This window comes from Cyrtonyx montezumae, unplaced genomic scaffold (genome assembly GCF_038088225.1).
Source record: "Cyrtonyx montezumae isolate F1298 unplaced genomic scaffold, pur_monq_1.0 scaffold_0, whole genome shotgun sequence".
Classification (NCBI taxonomy): Eukaryota; Metazoa; Chordata; class Aves; order Galliformes; family Odontophoridae; genus Cyrtonyx; species Cyrtonyx montezumae.
Window position 1 is genome coordinate 9,504,139 of NW_027071824.1, and position 26,085 is coordinate 9,530,223.

Here is a 26,085-nt window from a genome sequence, read left to right on the forward strand (position 1 = left end):
TCTTAAGAATGCTCAGAGTACCCATAATTCAGACCCTGTATTGCTATGAATTCACTGCCAGCCTGTATAAGTGCTAGTTTGATCACAGTGTCTGAGCACTCTTCAGACACGTGTGGTCACACACACATACTCAGAGGACTGAATTATAGATGGTTATCCGTTTAACCCATAGCAAAGCCATAACTGTTGTACTAGAGTTAGACACTGCACTGCTCTAAATGCTTTTATCCCACTACAGTCCAGGAATAGACAAAACCTCAGTGTAGCTGAGATAGCATAATGATCATACAGAATATAATTTAGACTTATGGAATAATGTAGGTCAGAAGAGACCTGTGTCATCCAGCTCAACTTCCTGCTCAAAACAAGATAAGCATCAAAATTATCAAGCGTTACACTTCTATTATTTCTTCTAGACTTACCATGCATTCCTCTCTTTTCTTCTCTAAACGTGTTCTGTGTTTCCGCCCCCAGCGCAGGATTTTCTTCCAGGTATAGTAGTATTCCACACATTGTGCAACCGTCTTTGACTTAACCTGTAGTTAAGTAATTGCAGAAATAGCTCAATCTCAAGTTTGCATTTTCATTCAACACAACTTTAATATATTCCAAGAGGAAGGTTTCATTTACTAAACATTCAACTGGACAAATAAAGGCAATTCAAATTCAAACAAAAATGCTCTTGCAGAATCATTTTTTTAATTAGTGTTTCTCAGTCAAATTTGTGTTGACTGTTTCAGCTCCAGTACACTTCCCTGGAATTCTCCAGACTCTAGTTAGGTAATGACTGAGGATGTACACTTATGGCTCACGAGTACTGCATCACCAAGAATTAAGATTTGATTTTCAAAAGCCCAAACGCTTTCCAACATCTTAGCAAACAACCAAGGTTATTTAATTCTGCCCTGTCACACGCACAGTTTGTCCTTTTTGCTTTGTGACACAGCACAAAGATTAAGCTCAAACACAGTCTCCCTTCATGAACACATTTCGAGCCTTCCTGGTGCCAGGCACAACACTTGTGACACAGGTCAACAAATTAAGAAACCACTGGAGAACACGAAGGCACTCGTCGGTCACTGTGTGTGTCCCACACTCGCAATGCCGTGACTTCGATTTCAGATGTGCCAAGTTTTACATAGAATAACAAGAGGAACAGATTTTTTTATCTTTTTACTGGTGCTTTAGTTGCATAAAGAAGTACATCAGATGGAAAATACCACTTCTTACGGCATCCTTCTATCTGCTACTGGCTCTATGCCTGCAATAAACTGGTCTGTCACTGGAGGGAAACTGAAGGGGAACGGAATGCAGCAAATGGAAAAAGAGTTGGTAAAACAGAAACCACCTTACCATTTTCTGTACAAATATAAAATCTTTGCTGTAGGTGGACAGTGCCTCTTTGAACAGCCTCCTTTCTTGATGTGTCCATTTGTCAGAGCCTTAAAAATACAACACACACAGTGAATTCATTAAAAGCAACAAAAACCTACCACCTTTATGTTGATGTAGCACCTAGAACAGAAGTGGGAAACCTCAAGCATATGTTTGTGACTGCTGCTACCCAAATGCAAGTATGGCAGTACTGACTCAGACTTCAAGTCCACCTAACCAGCGTTCTGTCTCCAGCAGCAGTCACAGGCAGTTGCCAAGGAAACAGTAAAATCAGGGCAAGCAAATATAACGCCTCTCCCTAACTTCTCGTAGCCTCTGACCACTTGCAGTTCAGGGGATTTCTTGAATCTGTTGCAATTTGCTTATTTCATAACCATCCTTCTAAGTGCTGATGCAATCTTCATTCCAATTAATTAGGTCTCTTGCCACCACAACATCCTTTACCAAGGAGTTTGACAGATTAATAGACCTTCTGCATGAAGAAACCACCTCCTTTCCCTTGATTTCTAGCTCCCAAGTAGCTTCACTGGATGACTACTTGTTCTTCAAGTAGAAGAGAACACGAACCCATTCTCTACCATCAGCTCTATGCTATTTGGGGTTGCATGTCCCTTCTGTCACTTTATTTTTCCCCCTCTCCAGTCTAATCAGCCTAAGTCACTTCGACACCATCGGTCGTGACTGCTGTCCTTCTCTGAACACTTTTTAGTACTAAAACATTCCTTCAGAGACAAAGGGACCAAAGAAGCATATAATACTCAATCTGCAGACTTACACAGTGGTATTGCCATGTTCTGTGTCTTAACATCTGATTTGTGGGTGTTTTTCTTTAAGCTGTTGTAAAATACAAATCACAGAATCACAGAATTGTAGGGGTTCGAAAGGACCTCTAGAGATCATCTAGTCCAACCCCCCTGCCAGAGCAGGCAATGTAGAACTACCATCATAATCCCAAGGTAACTTACTAATGGACCTAATCTAACTAATCACCACAGAGCTCATCATTTTAGATGCAATGCTTGTTCTGCCTAGTCCTACATACACTGCTTTATCTTCAGCTACACAGAAGTCCATCTGTACTGTTTAATTCTCTAGACACTAACTCTCAAAAAATCTCTTTGCAGCTTTTCACTTGTATGGCTTGAGGTAAGACAAATTCTGTGTGATTGAGGCTGCAAGTAGACAGAGAGGGTATAGCAGTATGACAATCATGCAGAGTGCTTCCTGACCAGTTAATGGAAGCTGTATATAAAGCTTTCAAATATTATTATTCTGTTTGCTTCACCAGCCTAACTGCCCATGAAAATGCAAAATCAACATTTAAATTGAAATGAATTTCTGCTTCCTCACTATCGGTCAAACAGAAGGAACACAGATTTGCTCTACTGCATCAAATACCAGTGTCTTGATTGTAAGAGCAGGCATCACATACATTAAAAGAAGGATATACAAGAAGCCATAAAGCAGATGCCTTTGAAATGACACTGAGAAGATTCTAATGCAGTTTGTCTGAGAGTATGCAAAACTTTCATCATGAAAAGAAATCCAAAATATTCCTATCAGTGTTACCATTCTCCACAGAAATGCTTGCCTCTGCATTGAACTCAATTAACTTGGGCTTGCCACTATGTCTGGTATCCAACTCTGCAGGTTATTTAAGCCTAATTATATCTTATATATATAATACATATATATATTATTAACTGCAACTGTTTTCTTTTCCAGTGTCAATTCCCAGGCTCACAAGGCTAGAGAGAGTATCTCACCACTCTGTTATGTACTGAAAACTACACAATTAACTTTTCTGCAACCTGTTTTCTGTATGCTTTTCCAATACTGGCTATAAGCATGCATTAGCTATTCCCTCAGAGATTTACAGTAAAGCTCTCTGTCTAAGTGTCAGAAAAAGGCACTGGCTTCAAGCAGCAAATTTTATTTATTCTGTTATCACCCAAAGATCTTTCTGCTGACACACTGCATGGCTGTCTTTCTCTTCCTGTACCAGCGTTGTTCCCTTTCTACACTGCCTTCCAGTCATTTGCTTTCACCCTCCCTTTGAGAAGGGGCAAATGTACTGATTCAGTCCAGAAACCTACTCTACTATGCCAAAATAACGTTCAAAAAAGCTTGACAATAGCCAAGGATGGATTTCTTAGTTTTCAGCAAACCTCTCCAGTTCTCTCCCCACCCTCCTGAAATAATAATAATAATGATAAAAATCACTTCTTTGAACTAATTCTATTGTACAACTATGGAAAATTCAAGCCTTGCAGATTTTCCCCAATAGCTATGGTATTAGCAGAAACCCTTATAAGATTATGAGGGTTAATTGGAAGTAACCTAATTAATAGAATAAATCCTGCGTTAGGAAAAGAAACAGAAGAAAAGCTGTTTTTAACTCTGGTTGCTGGGAAACCGCTTTTGCTCTTGTTAGCTTGAGGGAGACATACAGAACGTGTATAGAGAAATCTGCAATGCAGCAAGAAAGAATTTTGGACTTAGGAATACAGATCAAATTTTAAAGCTGATCTTTATGCTTAAAAATTTACTATACATTTCTGCCATATTAAAATACTGGTTTTGCTCTGATTAACTCACAAAAATATCTTCTAAGGATCTGGGGGCTTTTGGCCCAATCTGTGGGTTTCGAGGGAACTACACTTCCACTCAGAGAGCTCCCCTTGAGAGGCAGCTCAAATTTATTACATTCAGCATATACTGAGTCTGATCCACGCCCTATAGCATCTATCAGAAGTTTTCAGACTGCCTGAGGCACACTATTTCAGAGGCCGCCTCTCCCGCCATCCTTAATGCAGGAGAACTTCAGACCTGAGAAATTCTACTGCTCAAATGAAAAATAAATCAAGCATCTGAAAAAGCACCCCTCTTGTATTAGGTATGTGCTCCCTCTCTCTTCCTTAAATACACCGTCCAGACAAATCATAGAATCATGAAATGGAAGAAGGGTTTGGGTTGGAAGAAACCTTAAAGCTCATGCACTTCCAAGCCCTTTGCTATGGGCAAGGCTGGTCCTGAATGCCTCTGAAGATGGAGTATCCACAACTTCACTGGGCAACCTGTTCTTCTGCATCACCTATGAGTAAAAAATGTCATCCGTATATCTCATCTAAATGTCCCTTCTTTTAGTTCTAAACAATTCTCCTTTATCCTATAACCATCAGACCAAAAAAAACAGTTGATCTCCCTCCTGTTTATAAATTCCCTTTAAGTACTGGAAAACTGCACTGAGGTCTCTCCAGTGCCTTCTCTTCTCCATCAGATAGCAAAGGATTAGGATGAAGAGATTAGGGTGCTCTTCCAAGCAGCCCTCAGTCAACATGCTCCACTCTCTTGGTGAACAGAAAGGTCTGTACAACTTCTTCTCACAAACCAACAGGTTTCAAGGACAAGCTATCACTTGCATCCTTGTCTGAGGGCAATGCTGAGTGTGGATATTTACTGCCTGTGGTATTGGTTGATTCTCAGGAGTTCAACGCCATGCTCAATTGTGGTCTACTCCACCTTAAACTGTGGCTGTTCCTGATAGCTGTTACTTCTGAATAGAGAGCAGGAAGCCCAAAGAGTTAACTGAAACAGATACCACTTGAAGTTATGTGAAAATATTCACACATTAGATTTTGAGAAATTCCCATATGCCTCAAGTGGCTGCTTATCAACCACAAAGACTATAATTCAAAAGCTATGCAGTGCTAGAACATAGCTGTCAATGTAAGCTGCAATCACATGCTGCATTCAAGAGCATTACTTAATAATGCTTTGTCTTGTTATTTCCTGTTGCTTAAATTCACACTGGTGAGATTTTGATGGGCGATATAGAGACAATTTATTTTCCTCCTTAAGAAGCAGAGTTACTCTAATGTCCGCAGGTCTCAGTGCTAGGTACAAGTACTAGCATCTTCTCATGTGAAAGACTAAACAAAACGATGTTTCCTAGCTCCTCCTAGCATCACAATAATGTACTTATTAAAACTACTGTGAATGTGCTTCAGCAAAGACTATCTCTCTTCTGCCACACAAGCAGAAATTTCTCATCTGCTCAGCCAATTGAACCTCTCACTGATGATGAGGCTGCTAGGATCTCTCTTCATCTTCCTGGTTTCTTCCCCTGGACTAGCTTACCATATGCTTTTGTGTTACCTCTTCAGACAAGAACCCCCAGGAACCCTGGTTACAGCTACGGGCTGACATCCTCCTCCATCCAGCCCCATGTCCATCCTTTGGACTGCAATGGAGTTGTTTTCAAAGGCACAAGGCATCTCCCCCAGCTAACAATCAAATCTGATCTTCACCTTCATTCACTCTTGTGATTAGCTGCCATCAGACATGTCTCTGTTCTTGTCTCAGGCCCTGGCTAGGAGTTCATTACAGAAGAGTCCTTGTTACTTACAAATCTCTGCAGTGAGCTGCTACAGTCAGCAAGTAACTTGATTCTACACTGAAGTGACACAATGAATATAACTGGAAATGAGTATATGACCCTGAACATTGTGATTGTCTGACTGACTACCAGAAGATTCTTGGCTTATTACCATCAGAGCCTAAACTGGAGATAAAGTCTTAAGTCCCACGTGTCAAAGTAGTTGTTAGGCACTACAAAGCCTTGAGCAACAACGTGGATGTCTGCAGAGACGAGACATTTGCTACCTTGAGCTGTGTTTAGGTGATGATAACATCACCCTGTGTATTTCATAGAGCACCAAAATGACATTCTTGCTGTGTTTGTTAAAGGTGACACCATTCCAAACCTGTTTCTTTTTAGGCTAGCTCCATGCAAAAAGAAGCTCTGTATTCAGCACTAAGACACAAGAGAGTTCTAACGTGTCCCTTTCAATGGATGCTCATGATTATCACATTCACTTTTCATGCACCACCTATATCAGAAGAGAAAGGCACTACAGCAGACATTTCCATACCAGAGGAGGAAAATCTTACTGTTTGTAAATCAAAAATCTATGAATAGTAGCAGTTTTAAAAGAAGATCAATATATTAAATTTTAGTTAAAAGAAAAAGAATTAGCCGAGGCAGTTTTAAACCTACAGAACCCTACACAGACACATGAATACAGGGTTTCTGTACAACATTAGTCAGGCAAAACTGTCAAACTTGTAAACAAAAGGCTCTGGAAGTACCACTCAGCACTATCCACAGTCACCCTCCATTAGAGGCTGCCATCCCAGCAGCAGACAGCAGAGAGTGCAGCAGGATCCCACACACCAGTCTAGGATGTCAGCCTTGGGCTCTGGATGCAGAGCAGATACAGAGATTGCAAAGAAACGTACCAGCGTAGTGGTAATTTGCCAAAGGATGACACTTCAATCTCACTGGCTTCCTCAACAGCAGCTTCTCAAGAGTTACCTTAATGAATAAGCAGAAGAAAAAAAAAAAAGAATTAGCAAATGCATTCAGTTGCTGCACAGATTTGTATTTAGAAGTCTATTCGGTAGGATAATATGAAATCAGTTTGTCTTTTTTTTCCTCATTAAAAAAACAACAACAAATTATTCCAAAGCCCATTAACACTGTAGCTCATGTACAAGCAACTTGTGCACACTTGTCTACCTTTAATTAGCACAAATGTGGCTATTACTCCCAACTTCCAGCAATTCCCTCCCTTTTCTTTGCAAATGATTACAGTGCAAATGCGATTACAGTGTCTAATTTGATAGTATTAATACTAATATTTAATGGCTGATTTGGTAGCTTTATTTTAGAACATGTGCTTAAGTCAACATCTGCAAGGAATGACATCAATAATTATTAATTCTCATTTGGATCATGAAGATGATTTGGGGGGTTCCTGATTTTAACAATGCATACCCCCACCTACCAAATTTCAGTTCCTGACAGTAAGCTCAGTCACCTGTCTCAGAGCCCTAAGGTATACCTAATGGAGCCTGCAGAAACTGAGATGTGAGCTGAAGAACACTATCAGCCAATCTTGTGAGAGTCATTCCAGCCCTGTGTTCTGTCGTATTTTGTTTTAAATTGGCTTTCCAGAAGCTGGGGCAAGACCTTGTCTTTCCTGAACACTGGGCAAAATGGAGGTTTAGCCTTAGTTAGTAATGTTCCCATCATGAAGCTAATGCAAATATTTGAAATACATTATTTAGATGAGAACTGTACACAATTACCTTGCAGTTCTGAATAAATAAGTAGACACGACTGCTGCTACAAAAAATGCAAGTTTTTGTAAGGGCTAAAAGAGGACTAAGCTCTCTGTGACCAAATACAAAGCTTGTAAAATATCAGGTCTGGAGAAAGCACTAGGAGACATTCAAAGCCCCAAGGCTATAAACTAAGTAATCTTATCTATCTGAAATATACAGTAAGCCTTCAGATAGGCAGCGCTTTGAAATTTAAATTTATTAAAGAATAGAAAAGTCATTCCCCAAAAATGTTACAGGATGTTTAAAGCATCACTGCTAATCAATCAGAGATCTCTTTTTTATATAACCGTATCTAAATCCATTTAATAAAGCATGCTAACTTATCTGCAAAGAGGAGCATCTCTCCCTTTTCAGCTTATCTTACCATAATATCTCCTTTTGCCTCAAAGAGAGAGTGCAAAGCATATTCTGAGTTAGTTCCTCCACCAGGTAACACACTGGAACAGCTCATATTTAAGAGGTCTTCCACTGTCAGAAACAAGTCCACATGTTACTGCCAATACAGTACCTGTCAGTTAAACAACCTGAGACAAAGATCCTGCAACGTCACTCATAAGACAGTGTAATTCAGGGCAGCAGCTTTCATATGCTCCCTCCCCAGCAACTATCTCCTGGATTCAAGATCACTTTCTGAGGAGAGGATGTGCCTGGATTTGCAGAGTGTATCCCAGAGGTGAGATGGGCTATTAAAGAGCTAAAGGCAGAGGTCTGGCTGTGAGTAGTGGCTTGCACAGGTATATATGGTCAGTGATGCAGCTGCACCAAGAAGATTCCAACCAGGGTAGAGAAAGAGAAATGAACTGCACTCAAAGCAGGAACAAACTCTGCTCAGGTCGAGAAGAAGTCATTAAGACTATCAAATTTGATCTATGTTATGGTCACAGGACAAGCCCAGGAGCCACCAACTGCATCGCATCTGTGATCTCTGCCCTTATCAAGCAGTTCATTGCCCAAAAACCTCAGCAATGACCTTTGCCTGTTGGCTACCAGAGAACACTTCACCCACGCTTCACTTTAAAGGCGTATGTTACTCTGAATCTGTAACACGCAGTTCAGGACTTTTGCTCTGAGCTCTCAGTAATTAATGCTCTCTTGAATGTTTTGTACAGTATACAAATGAAAAATCAATGGGAATTTCTTCAGCAGGCACAAGGTGATGTATGAGCTTCTAAACCAGCAAGCCATCGTACCTCTTTGTTGGAAGACTTTGTTCTCCAGTTCTGGCCAGGGCTTCCAAACCAGAGTAGCTTTGTGCACATCTTTGTCCATTAGCAATTTATCCTGCAGCTCAGGAATATCAGCCTGGAACCTGGACCCAATATTAATTCGTCTGTAACAACAAACAAACAAATAGGTATTCAACTATGCAACATGCAGAAAAATCTGCATTTTTGCACTAGGTGCTCACTTTGTTCCCCAAAAAACTTTTATTATATTGGAGTGGCAGGAAATTGTGTCAGATTGCTTTATGCAATGTTTTACTCTCAATAGGATAAGTGTTTTAAGAGAGAATTGATCTCTTCAGAGAAAACTAAAATTTCAATGCATGATTTACACTATATCAAGACATCGTACCTTACAGATACCCCGAGTGTGCCGATGCACGTACTGCCTAGCAAAACAGTGAGATGCTGGAAACGCTAACTTTATGTTCCACAGAGAATGATTCTGTGGTAAAGAGCAGAAAGACGTTACTGCTGGGAGGGCAACCTTGTGTGCAGACTGCCCCAAGGAATCCACCAGACAACATCTCCCTCCAAAGCTCCAGAGGCACTGTATATATAAAAGAGAAGTAGTGGAGCTGCACATGTTCTTGTGACCCTTTCCCTGGACTTTACCAAGAGCTTTCCATCTTCAGCAGCTCCCACTAAGCCTTTCCTGGCTTTTTAGAACCAGAACATGTGTACCTCCCACAAGCACTGCTCCACCATGCAGCAGTACCCTTAAACACATCCAGTCCAACATGACTTCAGGAAGCTGAACACTACCTGCTTGGTCCAAAATATTTCATGCACACTTCTAGGCTGAAGCTAGTCTACAAAAGCAAACACAAAAGCAATATTGTTTTTCTTACGGTTCAACTGTCTGTTCGCCAGGCCCAGGTGTCACCGGAATTACACTTCCATCAATACTATCTGAAACAGAGCAGAATTCCTGAGTTTACAAAGTACTTTGGTAACAGCTGCATCCCTGCTGATGCTCCACCTCCCAGGCTATATTGCCACATTCCTTTTAACATCCTGCAGAAATTGCTGAGACAAGAGGGTACATGTGAGACAGCCAGCAGGATGTGTTTGGCTCAAAATTACCTTGTTGCTACATAATCAGGTATATTTCTCATGAGAAAGAGCAATCGGGCACAATACATGGGATTAAGAAACAGCTGGGATGTTAAAACAAGTTCACTTTAAAGGTCGTAGCATCAGTAATAGCTAAAACTTTTCTGTGCTCTGCTGGTCTGCATCAGTCAGGGCAGTAAAACTGCTGAATATAAAGAACACGCAGTGTTTTAGGTACCTTAAAGCAATCCTTAATCTGGTATTTGGATCTGTAACTACAAATACAGAAATCAGCTACACACACTTCTCTTTGAAACATAAACTTAGTTCTTTTTTCCTGTTTCTATCTGAAAAGAGGTGGTTTTACATCAGTATGCTGTAAGTTTACACAGCTCAGCGACCACAGCTCTGTAAGGCCTCTCTGCAATGCCTCGCCCCTGCCTCTGACTGTATCCATCAACATTACATCGTTGTTACACCTTCAGTAACTGCTACAGCATTGTTCGACTTGTTTGCCACAGTCTTTAACCCCTTTTCAAAAAAGTCTCTGCTGTAACTCTCTCTGTAAGATTTCGTCTTGCTTGACTTAAGACTATAACCTCTGGAAGTCAGAGGGACCAACACTTCCTATTCTGAGAAAATCCTTTCACTAAAGCACCAAGAACTGCTTTCTTTTTTTTTTTTTTTTTTAGGAAACTAATGACTACATTTTACCAATATTAAAAGAACATAAAAGATTTGTGCACAGACCATCTTCCTGAAGAAAGGAAAACGGAGAAATATTTAGATATCGAAATAGTCTAAATTGCTACAGGTAATAGAAACGTCCTCACTTGCATGGGTTTCTACTACCATGATCAAACATGATTAGGTACCCTTTCTTGTGAAGCACTGAACAAAATCAGAAAATTAATCCTATGTCTCAGAGCAAATCTTTTCCTTCCACTTCAGAAGGCCTTTCTGGAGACACGCCCCATGGAAAAATCATAGCTCTTTTCACTAGTTAGGTTTCTCCACTCATTTTTTGCTTCCACTGCCACCTCTACAAAATCCAACAAAAACAAACAAACGAGGACGGATTTTTATGGCGTTGTAACATTACAAGCCATGCACACGTGTACATGTAAAATCATCAACATGATAACACCAGAAAAGACCACAGCAGCATTTGCTACGTACTGCCACGCTCCAAATATAACACTTACTGGACCGACAGAGGAGCACCCGTGGAGTTGGTGTCAGCGGAGTGAGAGGCAGCTGAGTGTGCGAGGTGCTATGAGATGATGTGATAACACTGCTGAAGAGACCAGACCCGTGGCGAACAGGACTAAGCATTGGTGGTGGAGTGTAGGGGGGGAGTTCGTGTGTTCGGTCCAGCAGATGGTCTCCAAGGACACGGGGAGAGCGAAGCTGGCTCTGGTACAATGTGGCACCAGAGAGGGACGTGCTGAAGTTGAAGGAAGGAGGAGGTATGAAGAGAGGTTCAGGTCTGTGCCGATATTTCTTCTTGTCTGGTAACGGTTTGAAGTTTTCTTCCAATTTTGCAGCATTTTGATGAGGCTTTTTGCTTATTTCCTAAATGAAAACATACAAAACTTTAATACTTAGCTACGCTTAAGTGTGGTTTGCATTGCACACAATCCTCTCCTTCCTGGGGCATATATTACAGCCACAGCAAAGCTGCTACCAGCGGGCAGTTATTCGGGTGCTGCCACAACAACCTTGGCTGGTACACAAGCTGGGGCTACCCAGAAGGCACAGAGGAGAGAGGAAAGTCAGACAGAACGGCCGTCCCCTCCCACATGGACCCCTCTGGGTCAAGGCAGGGCTGAGCCCCAGGCATGGACTTGGGGAGGCTGCTGCTATAGCTTTTGAAGGTACAAAGAGCAGTCCTCCCAGGGCTGCAATCTTAAGCTCAATCGCAGCACCTCAAGTACTTCTGTTTGCACTGAACACATATAGGCTATTGGAAATTGCTTCCCTATCTAGTCCCACTTTATGTAAGATGTTTTCCAGTGCATTTTTTTGTTAAGACTACGAAGGATGTATGAGCTCAGTGAAATTACTGCAGCATTCAGCAGCAGGGAAAGAAAAAAAATGTAATAAATTCAAATTCTTCAGCTCTTATCACTGCATTCCCATCAGTTTGAGTACAGTCCAGCTGCAACAAATCCTAAACTTAACTCTCTCCACTTTTCCTGGAGGAAAAAAGGGTAGCAGACACCCATTTGGGAAATTAAGGCACTCTAAACCTCTAGAATTTAATGTTAAAAATCATTTAACACTAAATCCCCCAAAATCATAGAAAGTAAAAGGTACAGAAATGGTGCAATCCTCAAATCTGGATTTCCTGAGGGCGAGCAAGAAAACAGTTCACAGTGTATACTTAAAAAATGGACAGAAGTTGGAAGGGTAACACAGCCATAAGTACACCACTTTCAGGTGTTCAGACTGTAGATCTTACTTAGGATTAACTTCCAAAGCAGAAGAAAATTTTTGACAGATACTCCAGATGAATTACTCCAGAATGCCTGTATCATCTATAAATACTATTACTGTATAGAAGTAAATTACTATGATGTATGTTTAGACAACATATATCTTTACACCATGGGTGGTTCCTGAGAATCACATTCACCCAATAAAACTCATGTTAAAGGAGCATTAGTGCTGTCACCCTTTATCCCTTATGTTAATGCATTCCAGCTTGTGGAAATGTTTTTGATTACAGAGGTCCTGTCCTCTCTGTTAGATCATGTCTGTATCCTCTCCAACAGCTGCTGACATTTTTGCTCTCCAAAAGTTAAGTTTCAGAAAATTCTTCCTTTTGTAAGAAAAAAAAGTAGAGAGCTGTTTTACAAAGAATTCTGTAGATAACGAGCACTCAGAATAGCAAGAGGGTGAGAGTCACCTACAACCAGAGACACAGTCCACCATCATGGTGAACATTCAGTGTTCAACAGAGGTCAAAGGGGAAAACTCCTAAACATAAGAAAACAACAAATACAAACTAATGCTAGTATTAATAAAAGAGATATGGATGTTCATGGGCTTTCAATGCAAAAATCACACCAATACTTTTCTGAAGCTCCAGGAACTGGTGTCCGTTATTCAAGATTGTATGCAATCTACATGGGCTCTGCTGTCCCACAACGACAAATGCAGTCCTCACCAGACTGAACCCATCACCTCACCATCCTGTACTCTTGTTGAATATTCACTTGCTTTTGCTGTTTGATTTTCACTGATTGCATCAATTTGTGAACACTTTTCTGGACAGCTCAAAGCAGAGTACAAATGCAACACAGCTCCTGTTCTTTAGTATAAAAAAAAAAAATGAGAACACAGTTCCTTTACAGAAGAAAAGGGAACTGTGGATCTTTTGATCTCTGAATATTCCCAGTGCTATTGCTTATATAAAAGATAGGATCTAGAGAGGAAACTCTCTGAATTTAGTTTGCTTGAGCAACGACAAAGGCTTGCGAGCATAATTTTGAGTGAATGAATGTGCATTTAGCCAGACACTGGTAGATTTAATCACAGTCACTTTATAAACGCTGCAGAAATACACAAGCCCAAGCCACCTACTCTGGTGTCTCTAGAAATCTCCCACTCAGAGCTCACGAATTCACAGAAGACTGTCCCTTTCCTCTCCAGAAACTAGAAATAGAAAAGTGAAGCTGCACTGCTGAGTTACAAGCTAAGTACTGTGACATGCTGGCTTCCAGAGTAGCATGGAAATTAATGCGTAAAACCTCCATCTGAACAGACAAAAGATTTTCTGTGTATTTAAATTAATGTGTATGTCCAAATGAAGGGCTAGGAGAGAGTGATAAATACACAGATACTGTAAAGAGTTCCTCACGAATGTACATGTTGTTGCCTCGTCTAGCCACCAGATTCATGAGGAGGAGGAAAAGAAAATCACCAGAGTATTTCTCTATATCACAGAGATAATACTGCAGAGTACTTATACTCCTCAGTAATCCTTTATTGTGACACAGTCCGCAAGTTATGGACTCCAAGAAACAAGCAGCATTTACTCCTGCACTGGAATAGGAAATAAACAATACTGCCTGCTCCAGGACTCTTGAGGAAAACAATGAAGAGCATTCTCATGTCTCATTCAAGGGCTCATCAGTTCCCTGTGCTGCCTGACAATTTCAGCTTTATGAGTGACATGGAAGCAGTAAGCATAAATATTTTCCCTATATCAGAACTCCCAGTGATTAACCCTCAAATCTAATGCATGCAGACAGAAAGGGAAAAATGACTTCACTGTAAAACTCAAGTCGGCAAGCTCCATACTGGCTCAGAGCACACACTTGGTAATGCACAGTGCTTTCCTATTTACAGCTGAAATGAGAAGCACATGCATTTGATTTAAAAAACAGGAAGAAATGAAACTGCTGAATTTAAGCAATAACGTAAAAACAAAGCAGTCTGAAAAGGAAAAACAAAACCAGTAAAAAGATACTAAATCCCTTTGTTTCAGTGGAATAAAAAGAATATCACATTCCGATTTCGAATGGCTTATTTTCAGCTCGATTCCTCAGTAAAGAGAAAATTAGTATCTTCAAAGGTCTGAGGACGAAATGATATGATGCCACAGACTTTTGTTTATTAGGCATCATTAAGATTCTCGAAAATGTTCTAAAATATGGACATTTTAGAGCACAGCAGCACTAGAAGCAAAGGGATTTAACAGTCAGCAGACTTAGTGGCAAGAAACGCAGCACTCACAGAGGATGAGCAGGGGTTGGCCACTTTTGGACTGCACGGTGGAGAGTAAGTCATCTTCACGAGAACGGGCATCTCATCATCTGACATAGAGTTGGCAGGCTTGTCTTTGACTGTGGCAGTGCTGGCAGAGGGCTGCGTGCTGGGCTCGGGTGACAGAAGCTTTACAGGGACAGAAACTGGCATGACGATGGGCGCGAGGCTATCCACCTCTTTAGGCAGCGGCTGCTGTGGTGGTTTCTCTCCTTCGTCCTGTACAGACAATTAAAGGCTTTCAGCCCAAGCGAGGGAGGGCCACTTCTGGGTTGATAAACTATACAATGTATGCACTGTGGCTTAGAAGAAGAGGCCAGGGTTACAAAACACACAAGAGCCTTGCTTCTTGGACTCTGTATTTGCCTTGAAGGAAGCTGACATTCTACCTGACTCCTATACAGAATCTAGCCTCGGTGACAAATAACCACATTAAGCATCTTTAAAGGATCACTTGCAGAAGGGGCAATAAAAATACATGCCCTTCTTTTACCACTACGAAGGTAACTCCCATCATTCACCTAGAACCAAAAAGATACAGATGGTGTGACTTGGGTAGATCCTTGGCTTTCTGTAGTACTCCCCCAAGAGAGAATTTTTAAAATATCAGGACGCTGAAAAACTGATTGATGGGGCAAGTTGTCTTTATTCAAAACAATTCAAACCCACATTTTTCATTTGGTATTTGTTGATACCTATAGAACTACAACACTTTGGAAGTAAGCTGTCAAAGATTCAACAATCCTGCTCCTTCAATTAAAGCCTGGGAATGCTTCCAATAAACATCCCTTAGTCATCTACATAGTCCAAATGAAAATAAGGAAGACTTGATGTTCCCGATATTTCTGATATAATAAACAAACACGAGGGGAAAAAATTCAGAAGCTTGTGCCACGATATTCTAGGATGTTTTTGAAATGTGCAGAGACACAAAGAGGCACAAATGTTCTTCTGTCCTCCACCGTCTCTCACTTTTAGGTGAGACTGTAAATGACCAGAATTACGTGTGCTTCTACATAAACAGGGTGTGACATAAAACAGTGCCGAGGAGAACAGGTTTTGATAGCAAAGCAAAGCGTGGCAAAGCAAGCAAACATCAACACAGAGAGAAGAGAGTCAAATACTGAAGTAAAATGAACTGCTACCTGTTTGAAGTTAGGAGACGTTCTTACTCCTCCATGAGACCTCATGTGACCATTCAGAGCAGGCAAACTCTTAAACTCCTTCAAGCAAACTGAACATGTAAGCTTGCTCTTCCCATCACCTCTCTCAGGAAGTGTTTCTCTGTTCAGGCCACTATTAATTTTTTTAGCATGGAACAGAAGAAGAGACATTAGTTTGGTATGTTCCCTTCGCTGCAGAAGAAGCTTTTTTTTGGTCAAGGAAGTCAATAAAATTTTAGAGCTACACCTTAATAAAGCCACAGGAAAGCTCTGAAGTTCTAGAATACATGGGTGATAATATAGATCAGCTGTTCCCAAGACAGGGAGAAGGAAATTTTGAGTAGATCATGCTTGTAAAAACATGATCCTTGCTATGGATAAATCCAAGAACCCAGGAGAACTATTGTTACAGACCTTCACAGACCAAACATTTAGATGTAATGTCCCTACACAGGGCAGACAGCAGTGCTGGAAGACACCTCAACCCTGTAAGGGTGAGAGCTTAAATAAAAAACAAAAAAACAGAAGGCTCCTGCTGTCAAGGTACAAATGCGAGCCAAAAAATGCAGTGTAAAAATGCAGTGTTGAGCATGGACTACTCCCCTGCCTGGCTCCTTTTTTGTTTTGTTTTGGTTTATTTTTTGTGGGCAAAGACAAAGCATTTGATTTTATTACGGAGGGGATGGGGAATGGAAATCACGCAACCTTATAGCCACAAAGCACAAAGATAAAGAGGTTTCTAGAAGAGAAACATCTATGATCTAAGCAGAGTGCACTCCTCTCTCTTTAAACAGCAGCACTCCACTGTATTTCTTACATTTAAACTAAAAACACACAAAAAAATAATACCTTTGTTCTGGGGACAGTGGCTGCAGTCTGCCATCTGACAGTTGCACCTGCCATCATCGGAAGAAAGGGGAAAAGAGGGGAAAAAAGCAAAAAGAATTTTTCAGGAAATACTGATATATAAATGAAGATTCTCACAGCTTTATTCTTGCACTTTGCATATGCTTCCACTAACATTACGTGCCTCTGAACTGAGAGCTAGAATTTTATCCAGCAAATCGGTGCCTCCATGAGCTCAGCTGGTGCAAGCTTTCTTACACTCACCTCCTGTTTGAAGCTTTCCCTCTGACTCAGCAGTATTTCCTCTGGAAACAAGGAGCTAAATCTATCCGCACATTCAGCCATATGAGTGTTGAAAAATGAGCAGGAGCACCTCGACTCCGAGCTCCCCAAACCCTCTCATGAGGGAACCAGTAGCCTTACAGCATGCTGCTGCCCAACTGGCCCAAAGCCAAGACAGTGACATAGACGTTTGTTAACACAGCTCCCCAAAACACCCCAGCAATGCCCACTGCTCGCATCTTGACAACCCAGCTCTACCGTAACGTTTCATTTCCATACCTGGCCGCTCTTCAGCTAAACAAGTTTGAACAGGGATCTGAAATGTCACCTACCTGAGGCCACCCAGGGCCGGGAGAGTCCTGCTGAGAGCTTTTGTTGTTCAGGTGTGCTCCTGAGGGTGGCAAAAGAGTTCGATGAGGTACAGCATTACCCGCAGAGTTGACTTCCGTTCGCACAGGATCCTCTGCTGTCCCTGGTGGAGTGAGGCCGATGTGGGAGTTCAGAGATGGAGCTCTGCCCTCACTTGAGTATTGCTTCTGCTGGTCGTGCTGCTGCAGCAAACCCTGTGGGTACAAATGCCTGTACTGTTCATGGGGGTCCTGGTAGCAATATGGAGGCGCTGCTCCCAACTGGATAAGCTGCACAGGATGACTCGGATCCTGGGGGTACTGGTGGGCTTCATGCACAGTCTTTGGATCAGGTTCCCTGTGATACGGAGGAAGCTGCAGTTGCATTTGTTGCTGTTGCTGCTGTAGCTGCATGACAGGTTGCGTTTGGTAATACTGAGCTATTTGCATTGGACACTGCCTCTGCTGCTGCTGCCGAGTTGGCTGTTGCTGCTGCTGTTGGATCTCATGTATTGAGAGTCGCTGATGTCCCTGCTGAGGCTGAGCATAGTACTGAGTCTGCTGCAAGTGCTGCATCTGTTGTGGTAAGAGCTGCTGGGACTGCATTTGTTGAACGTGCGACTGTCCTTGCTGAAAAGCAGAATGAATCTGCATTTGTGACAGATGCTGCTGGTAGTCATAGTACAACTGTTGGTGCTGCATGACTTGCATTTGCTGCTTTTGCTGTGTGCTTGCAAAATTCTGGTGTGTCTGCTGTGGCACTGGTTGATATCTTTGCACGCTGGAAGTTACAGGCTGTTGCTCAACTGCTGGCTTCTGGGACAGCAGCTGCCTGAGCGCACTGTCACCAGAATTATCTGTCATTGAAGTCTCGGTGTGTAAAACCTGAGCCATGTTGTTGACTTGAATTCTCAGATTTTGGTTAGCAAACACTTGCGTAAAGGAGTCCAATTTATGCAGGACCCCACTGGTAATTTTTTGTGATCGATTTTCGCTGGGTTGAGAATAAGAATATTGGTATCCATCGTGAGATTCCCCCTGCCCAAGAGGACTCCACATTGAGCTTTGATTACTCAAATTGTTCCGCACTGGGATGTGGTTTCCTGAGCCAGAATGTGTCCATGTTTGTCTAAGTGTATCCATTGACCCAAGACTTTTTGAACCTACAGGCAAAGCTATACTGTCTCTTGAATCTTGGGGAAACTGGGGGGAGAGAGGGGATGCCTGGGGAGCATCTACAACAGATGTCCCATAACTATGATTTAGAGATGGTAGGGAGTTCATTTGGTGTTGGTAGTATAAGTTCTCATTGCTGTTGGCAGTATGGTTAGTTTTATACAATTGCTGGTCCCCCATTTTTGGTCACTTCTGTTCCAATCTTACAGGCACGCGAACCATTGAAATCTCTATGAACCCTGAGATAGCTGAGTGAGGGAAAGGGAGGGGCGGGAAGAGAAGCTAGGATTATTTATAATTCAGCATGTGCGTGTGCAACAGAAGGACTAAGATTTTCTCCAGTCTGTCAGTAATTCCAATCAGACTTGACGTTGCTTCACATCTTCAAAAAATGGACCACAGCGCAAATCTTACACACGCTAATAGGTTCAGTGTGCCAGGCATCTATGGAGTAAGAGGAAGACAGAGTAAGTGCTGGCCTTCTACATAAAGTGTTACTGTTATTGCCTCAGAGGACACCAATATCTCCTAGTTCAAAATGCATAATCATATGCAAAATTGCAGTAGCTGGGCTATTCCAGTGCAGTTAGGTTACTTCATCTCATCCCATTACCCTGCTTCATATCTAGTCCTCATATAAAATCATTCTCCCAGATCCATAAAGTCCCATTCTTCAAGACTGTGCATTTTTTTTACTCTATTAATGCAGTGTTAGCTAGCCACATATTGCTCTTCTGTGACTAGCTTTAGATAGTTTACTATCAAACCAAACCACCTTTACTGATGTTAGTAGCAGTCAGAAGCGAAAACGCTCATTTTATAACAAAATAATAACAGATGTCTCCACAAAGGCCTGAAAAGGCAAGTAAAACAAAAGCCAGGTGTTTGACCAAAGCTGACAGTACTGCAAAGGACCAACACCTAAAAGTACAAACCAAAAAGTGAACTCCTGCCCAGAATTTGCACAGAGAACTGCAGACCTTCTCACAACCTCCAGGGTACCTACAACATGTTCTAGCGGTATGAAAATGCAGTGTCACTGAACAATAAGAAGCACAACTCATGTTCACTGCTGTAACCAAAAAAAAAAAAAAAAGAAGCCAAACCCAAAAACTCAAACTACAACCAAAAATCACAAGCACAGATACTCAAATGCATCTGTGCTTGTAGACTTATTTGGCCATCTGTTTGGAATCTGGTCAATGCTAAAACCAAACAGGTCCCTGGAAATCTGTTAACGTCACTCATCTTACACCAGGGATGCTGATTTCCAACTTCTGCTCTCCTCTCTCAACCTTCCTCAGTTTGCAATAATTTAACATACTAATTTACTGTAACTGCAACCACTTATATCCTTCTTACCATATAAACTGCAATTCAACATTTTGAAGATGCCTGTACTGTTTACAATGAACAAAACTACAACAAAAAATACAGGTATATTACAAGGTTGCTTCTCTGTTTTACACTGTGTAATGTCATACACACATGCACAGAGGCACAGTACGCCTACACACACAGAAGTGTTTCAGCACAAAATATTACTCTGAACTCTGACAAGAGAAAAAAAAAATCAGACAACCTTAACCTTGCCCCTTTCACATCTGCCTTTCTAAATGTAATACTTTCTATCAAGGGCTCCTTTGTACTTATGTCTTTACCTTTTCAAACTAAGAAGAATCCTTGACCTGGATGAATAAATGTGAGGTCACTGATAAAGAAAATTTTAACAATTGCCAGATGTATATTAACAAGATCTGTGCTAGTGACAGTAAATAAGGCTAATATTTAGCTGTGGGCACAAAAAAAACCCCAAAAAACAAAAAACACATTTCTGTTCTAGCATAATGTAAGAGAGAAAAGCACACTTTCCAATGAAGAAGGCTTTCAGTGTGAACATAGTTTTCATGTAACCAGTCACTAGCATGTAACTTTTCCACGTGACAAAAAATGGCAGAAAATAACTGCAAGCTTATTTCCCCTTTCAGAAATATACACTGCTTCCTATTTTCTCTGAACACACTCCCTTCCAAGGGAGTCAATGGTCACGTTGCCAAGAAGATTTTTTAGCCACAAGTCAACTTCAAAGACTTCCTATTAAAAGTTAGGAAGAGAAATTAAACAAAGCCTGCAAAAAGCATTCAAAGGGCATAAAAATAAACACTGTGTGGTATTTCACACTCAAAGGCCATCAACTTATGCAGGAAGAGGGGTGTGCTACAAAGGAATATGCATCTCCTTTCATGCCTGCCAAGTTCAGAAAGCTTAGCTGAGACTCTGAACATCTTTCCATGAGAACAGAGTACAAATGGACCTGTCTATGAACCTATGAACCTATGTCTACCTACCTTTTCCAGAGGACGTATGTCCTTTTCACATATTGATAATATTACAATTTACAATGAATGACTTTAGGTTTTGCCTCTGCTTTCTAAAGTTTGTTTGAAGTGAGAAGTATTAGCCAAAGGACAAGAACTAATACTGACACAAAGCAGGGAACTGAACAGACATCTCCAGGAGTCAATTAGAAGACCAGAAAAAAGACTTTCAAGAGTAGGACAATAGAAGCACTTACTCCAAAGGCAGAAAATGACACTGATAATGTAGAGTCATAAAATATCCTGATCTGGAAGGGACCCACAAGGATCATCATGTCTACCTCCTGACTCCACACAGGACCACCCAAAAAACAAACCCTATGTCTGAGAGTACTGTCCAAATGCTCCTTGAAGTCCATCAGCTTGGGGCTGTGCCCACTGCCCTGAGCAGCCTGTGCCATGCCCTCTACCCTCAGGTGCAGACCTTTTCCCTAACCCCCAGCTGCCCCTCTCCTAATGCAGCTCCGTGCCGTTCCCTCAGGCACTGTCGCTGTCACACAGAGCAAAGCTCAGCGCTGCCCTCCGCTCCCTGTGAGAGCTGCAGCCGCCATCAGGCCTCCCCTCAGCTCCTCTGCTCTGGGCTGAGCAAAGCCAGGGGTCTCAGCCACTCCTCATATGCCCTGGCCTCTGGATTCTTCACCATATTAGTAGCCCTCTCCTTTGGATACTCTAATAGCTTTATGCCTTTATACTGCACCAACCAAAATGCACCCAGTGCTGGAGGTGTGGCTTCACAGCTGAACAACCCCTCCCCTCACATGGTGGCAGTGTTGGGTCCCCAGACCCCAGGGTGCAGTTGGCCCTTTGGGCTGCCAGGGCACACTGCTGCCTTGTGTTCAAACTGCTGTTAATCAGAACCCTCAGATCCCTTCCATGTTGGGCTGCTCTCTAGTCTCTCATTTCCCACTCTGTTCATATACCCAGGGCTGACCCATCCCTGGAACAGAATCCAGCACTGCTCCTGGTAAACTTCATATGGTTGGTGATGGCCCAGCCTTCCAATTTGTTAAGATCTCTCTTGCAAGGCCTCTCTGCCCTTGAAAGAGTCAGCAGCATCTCCCAATTTACTGTCATCTGCAAACGTGCTTAGTATTCAACTCCTGCATTCAAATAATTGACAAAAGCATTGAAGATAACTGGCCCCAAAATGGAGCCCTGAGGAACTCCACTGAAGACAAGTCACCAGCCTGACAGAACACCCTTTGCGGCCAACAAGCTCACCCATCCATTATGCATTTGTCTAGCTGTAGCAGGACATTTTGTCCAGAAAGATACTGTGAGAAGCATTATCAAAAGCTTTGCTGAAATTCAAAAACATTACATCAAGTGGCTTTCCTCGGTCACTAAGGTGGGTAATGTTATCATAAACACAGATTATGTTCATTAAACAGGAATTTCCGTCATGAATTTGTGTTGTCTGTGACCGGTGACTGTACTGTCTTCCAGGTGTTTTTCAGTAACTCCTAGAATAACCTTTTCTATGATTTTGCCAAGCACACAAGTAAGACTGATAGGCCTGTAATCACCAGGATCTTCTTTCTTGCTCTTCTTGAAAACTGGGACAATATTTGCCAGTTTCCAGATGACTGGGACCTCTCCAGATTCCCAGAACCACTGAAAAATAATTGAGAGGTCTCATCAGCCATCTCTGGGATGAATCTCATTGGGCCCCATGAAATTATATATACTCAGCTGGAGTAGAAAATCCCACAGTTTGCAGTTCACTGGGACACTCATCCTCCAACTCAGGACTCCAGGGGTCCCAGAGCCTATCATCAGTGTTGGAGGCAGAGGCAAAGAAGGCATTAAACACCTCCACTTTGTCTGTGTTGTGTCCTATTTGTGTGGTGACAATCCCCATCATGATCAATGTTATGTCTAGTCCACCTTTAGCTGCTGACATATTTCAAAAAGCCATTTTTCTTGTTCCCCACAGTACTGGCCACCCTCAGCTAAGCCTTGGCTGCACAAACTTTCTCCCTACAACAATGAAAAGCATCTCTGTAGCACTTCCATTTTGCCCAACCTCACTTCCAGTAGCCTAACACTTTCTTCTCCTGCCCAAGCTCTAGAAAATTTTTGCTCAGCCAAGCCAACCTTCTACCCTGTCAGCATGACTTCTGACACTTTGGAATTGTCTTCTGTGTTCTTAAGAAGTCGTGCTTAAAAAGTGACCAGCTCTGATGGACCCCAATGCCTTCAAAAACATTTTCACAGGGGACCTTGCCAACTAGTTCCCTGAGCAGCCTTAAGTCTGCTCTCCCCACATCCAAGGCTGAAGATTTGGTGGCAGTTTTTGTCATGCTAAAGAATTTCAACTCAACTATTTCATGGTCACTGAGATAACAGATTTTTTTTTTAATACTTGAACAGGCTTAAATTCAAGGTCATGATTTTGTATACACTGAGCATCTGCAATCAAGTTTCACAAAATGCCAACAGAATACACTGCTTGTTGGATTAAAAACCTAACAAGGAAAATCTCAGTGCTGTACAAAATATAATTAAAGTCTAAAAGGCACAAAAAGTTAAGTCTCTTGCCAACTGATAAGCCATTGGCAGTGTATTTCTATTTCGTTCAATGACAGGAAGGAAAGATATTTTTTTCCCCTTTTAAGCATTCATGCTTAAACACCTCTAATTGCAATTTATCACAACAACAACTATTACTACTAAATAGTTAAATCAAACAACTTCTGAAAGCAGCAGTTTAAAAACAACAATGGTTCTGCAGTTTTATGTTTCTTTTCTTTCCAACAGTCACTTACACTACTTAACCTATTACATTTCTGACATTGCAGATATATCCCAATTACGCAATCATTACGAAGAAACAAGAAACAAATGTGAAAGGACAAAAACATTTCTGCAGACTGCCTAGGAAGAGAAATACACTGTTTAATATTACGGATGGAATCCGGACCCAAACTAATGGGAGTTCAATTGATTTCAGCAGAGACAAGGTTTCACTCCAACCCTTTTCCTTTCACTGTGGTTCCTGCAAGTTGCATGGCTTCGTTCTCCAAACTGAAAGCCGCACACTTTACACACTTCATCGGCCTTCCTCTTCAAACACAGGCAACTCTAAGGCAATACAAATAATAGTCACTCCTAGAAGCACACCATAACTTAATTCTGGTGTACATAAAATGGAAGAATATTCTGATGTTATCAGTCTTCAATAAAGATGATCTGATTTCACATCCTTCATAAATTCTATCACTGGACAGCCAGAAAATCTTACAGAAGGCAGGCAGCAAAATATCAAGGAGACAATAATTATAATGCATTTTTTTCCTTTTTCTTTCTTTTTTTTTTAAGAGCACTATCATACAACACAGAAATAGAAACCTGCAGAACATTTCAACTTCAATAAACAACAGATCCAGTCTGTCACGTTTAACTCCCTGAATCCACGTGAACTTCAGCAAGACAGCCACACCAAATAAGTCACTGGTCACAAGCTGTGCCAGGTGCAGCATGCAAAAGCAGTACTGAACGTCAGCCAATTTCAATTTCAGAACTATATTAATGGAGAGAGATGACAAAAGACCATAGGAGAGCACATGCCGAAAGAATCAGACTCATTAATAGACCATCAAAGTACTGTGACACTGATCTAATCCACTGCAACATACTGCATGGTTGCAAATCAAAATGCAATTGGATCCTATATTTTGTCCAATTCATTTCAAAATTTTCATCAGTGACATTAATCAAAAAAATCTACATGTTTTTTATAGATCAACTACTATTTAGTCTGAAAACAGAAGACAAGAAGAAAGCAGAAGCAAAAAACAAAACTACAACTCCTCCACATTCAACTGGCTTCTGCAGGACAGGGCACTTACAGCTACACACAAGCAGTAGCATTAGGAGATGCTAATTTGCTGGGGCACAATGCAGCCAGGGACTGTAGCACTTCAGATGAAATAAGTTTAACCACCACTTTCAGCAATCTAAACAGCTTTGTTTTGTTGTGCGGTTGTTTTTTCCTCTTTTTTTTTTTTTTTTGAGTAATAATTCAAGGCACGCCTGCTTACAAAAATGCATCACAACTTTGAGTTCTCCCAACACTGGAGATGTTTTAATCACGCCTTACTGCCCTTTAGTTGGACAGGCTGAGACACGGCTTCCTCACATCTGTAGTTTTGCTATTAGAATACAAGCTTCATTTTTAATTGTGCATAAGTCAAAACCCAAAACCAGAAGCTCTCTGTTCTCCTCCTTTCTTCCTTTTAACTCTCTTCTACCACTTAGCTTCAATACAAACAAAACAGGATTTATCTTTTTCAATGTTTAGCCTTGCTATTGGAATGTTTGTACTGGCCTACTTTGTAATTCAGAAACGCGCGACTGTCTGCCTGCTATTCCTACATTTAGCCAGCCATCATACACATCATCTCTGTCCCTGATTTCCTTAGGACAGACACAGAAATATACGGTAGTTCCTTTCCTGATACACTCTTCTCTCGTCACAGAACACAGAACACCAGGAGTCTCTACTACCTGGGCTACATAAAGTCCAACCCAGACAGGCATGATCTTCAGCTGAGCACTACTGATACACAGCCTCTACTAGGAACCCACCAAAGTGAGCAGCTTTAAAAACCAGGAGAGAGCTGTGTGAGAAAGGATATATCTGCATTACTCAGGGCCAGCCTCCAGGAGCAGAGCTGACACTACCCCTACCTTTTCCCATGTGATAACTGCAACAAACGGTGGATGGATGAGAAGCACAGCAATGGGAGAGGAAGAGTTGTAGGTTTCAGAGACGTCTTTGCTCTTGTATGCTGCTGAGATAACCAGGTTTGCCTCTGCAGCTCCTTGGTTAGCCACGGTCAAGCACAAGCTCCACTGTTTGTTTTGTTTGTTTGTTTGTTTGGCAGACAAAATAAGTGTGGGAAAAAAACAGAATTTCAGAAATTCTGTTCTGAAACAAAATTAATTATTTCTAATGCCAAACAAGGTGGTTGGAGGAATTGGCAGCAAGAAAACGAGGCAGGATGATAGTAATTCAAAGAACCACCCATTTTCCTACAGAAACTCTGAGGATAGATCAGATGTAACAATAGAGGCAGAGACTGAAAATAAGGGTGAAAAGATACAGAACCATGGCTAGAATAAACAGCAAAATAACAATATGAATTTCAAGGACCAACTATAATTTATATATCTCAAGGACAAATACTCAGGGCTGAAAATCCTTTTATCCTAGTTCTGGATAAAACAACTTGTATGTTTTGCACTGTGCTTG

The 26,085-nt window shown here is 41.5% G+C and overlaps 1 protein-coding gene across 4 annotated transcripts in view; it reads right to left on the bottom strand.

The window, feature by feature from the left end:
- The window catches only part of TRERF1 (transcriptional regulating factor 1), a 98,374-nt gene that overhangs the window by 3,615 nt on the left and 68,674 nt on the right, over positions 1–26,085 (bottom strand). For 3 of the 4 annotated variants that reach the window (XM_065751861.1, XM_065751692.1, XM_065751779.1), the window contains exons 4-14: positions 17,260–18,894; positions 16,649–16,695; positions 15,782–15,932; positions 14,607–14,855; positions 11,069–11,438; positions 9,659–9,719; positions 8,775–8,914; positions 7,949–8,052; positions 6,697–6,772; positions 1,354–1,442; positions 423–536 (exon numbers count right to left, since the gene is read on the bottom strand). In XM_065751861.1, coding sequence (XP_065607933.1) covers positions 423–536; positions 1,354–1,442; positions 6,697–6,772; positions 7,949–8,052; positions 8,775–8,914; positions 9,659–9,719; positions 11,069–11,438; positions 14,607–14,855; positions 15,782–15,932; positions 16,649–16,695; positions 17,260–18,630 — 2,772 coding nt within the window. In that variant the 5' untranslated portion in view covers positions 18,631–18,894. The remainder of the gene's footprint in view (positions 1–422; positions 537–1,353; positions 1,443–6,696; positions 6,773–7,948; positions 8,053–8,774; positions 8,915–9,658; positions 9,720–11,068; positions 11,439–14,606; positions 14,856–15,781; positions 15,933–16,648; positions 16,696–17,259; positions 18,895–26,085) is intronic. The other variant, XM_065751947.1, reaches the window with a different exon arrangement.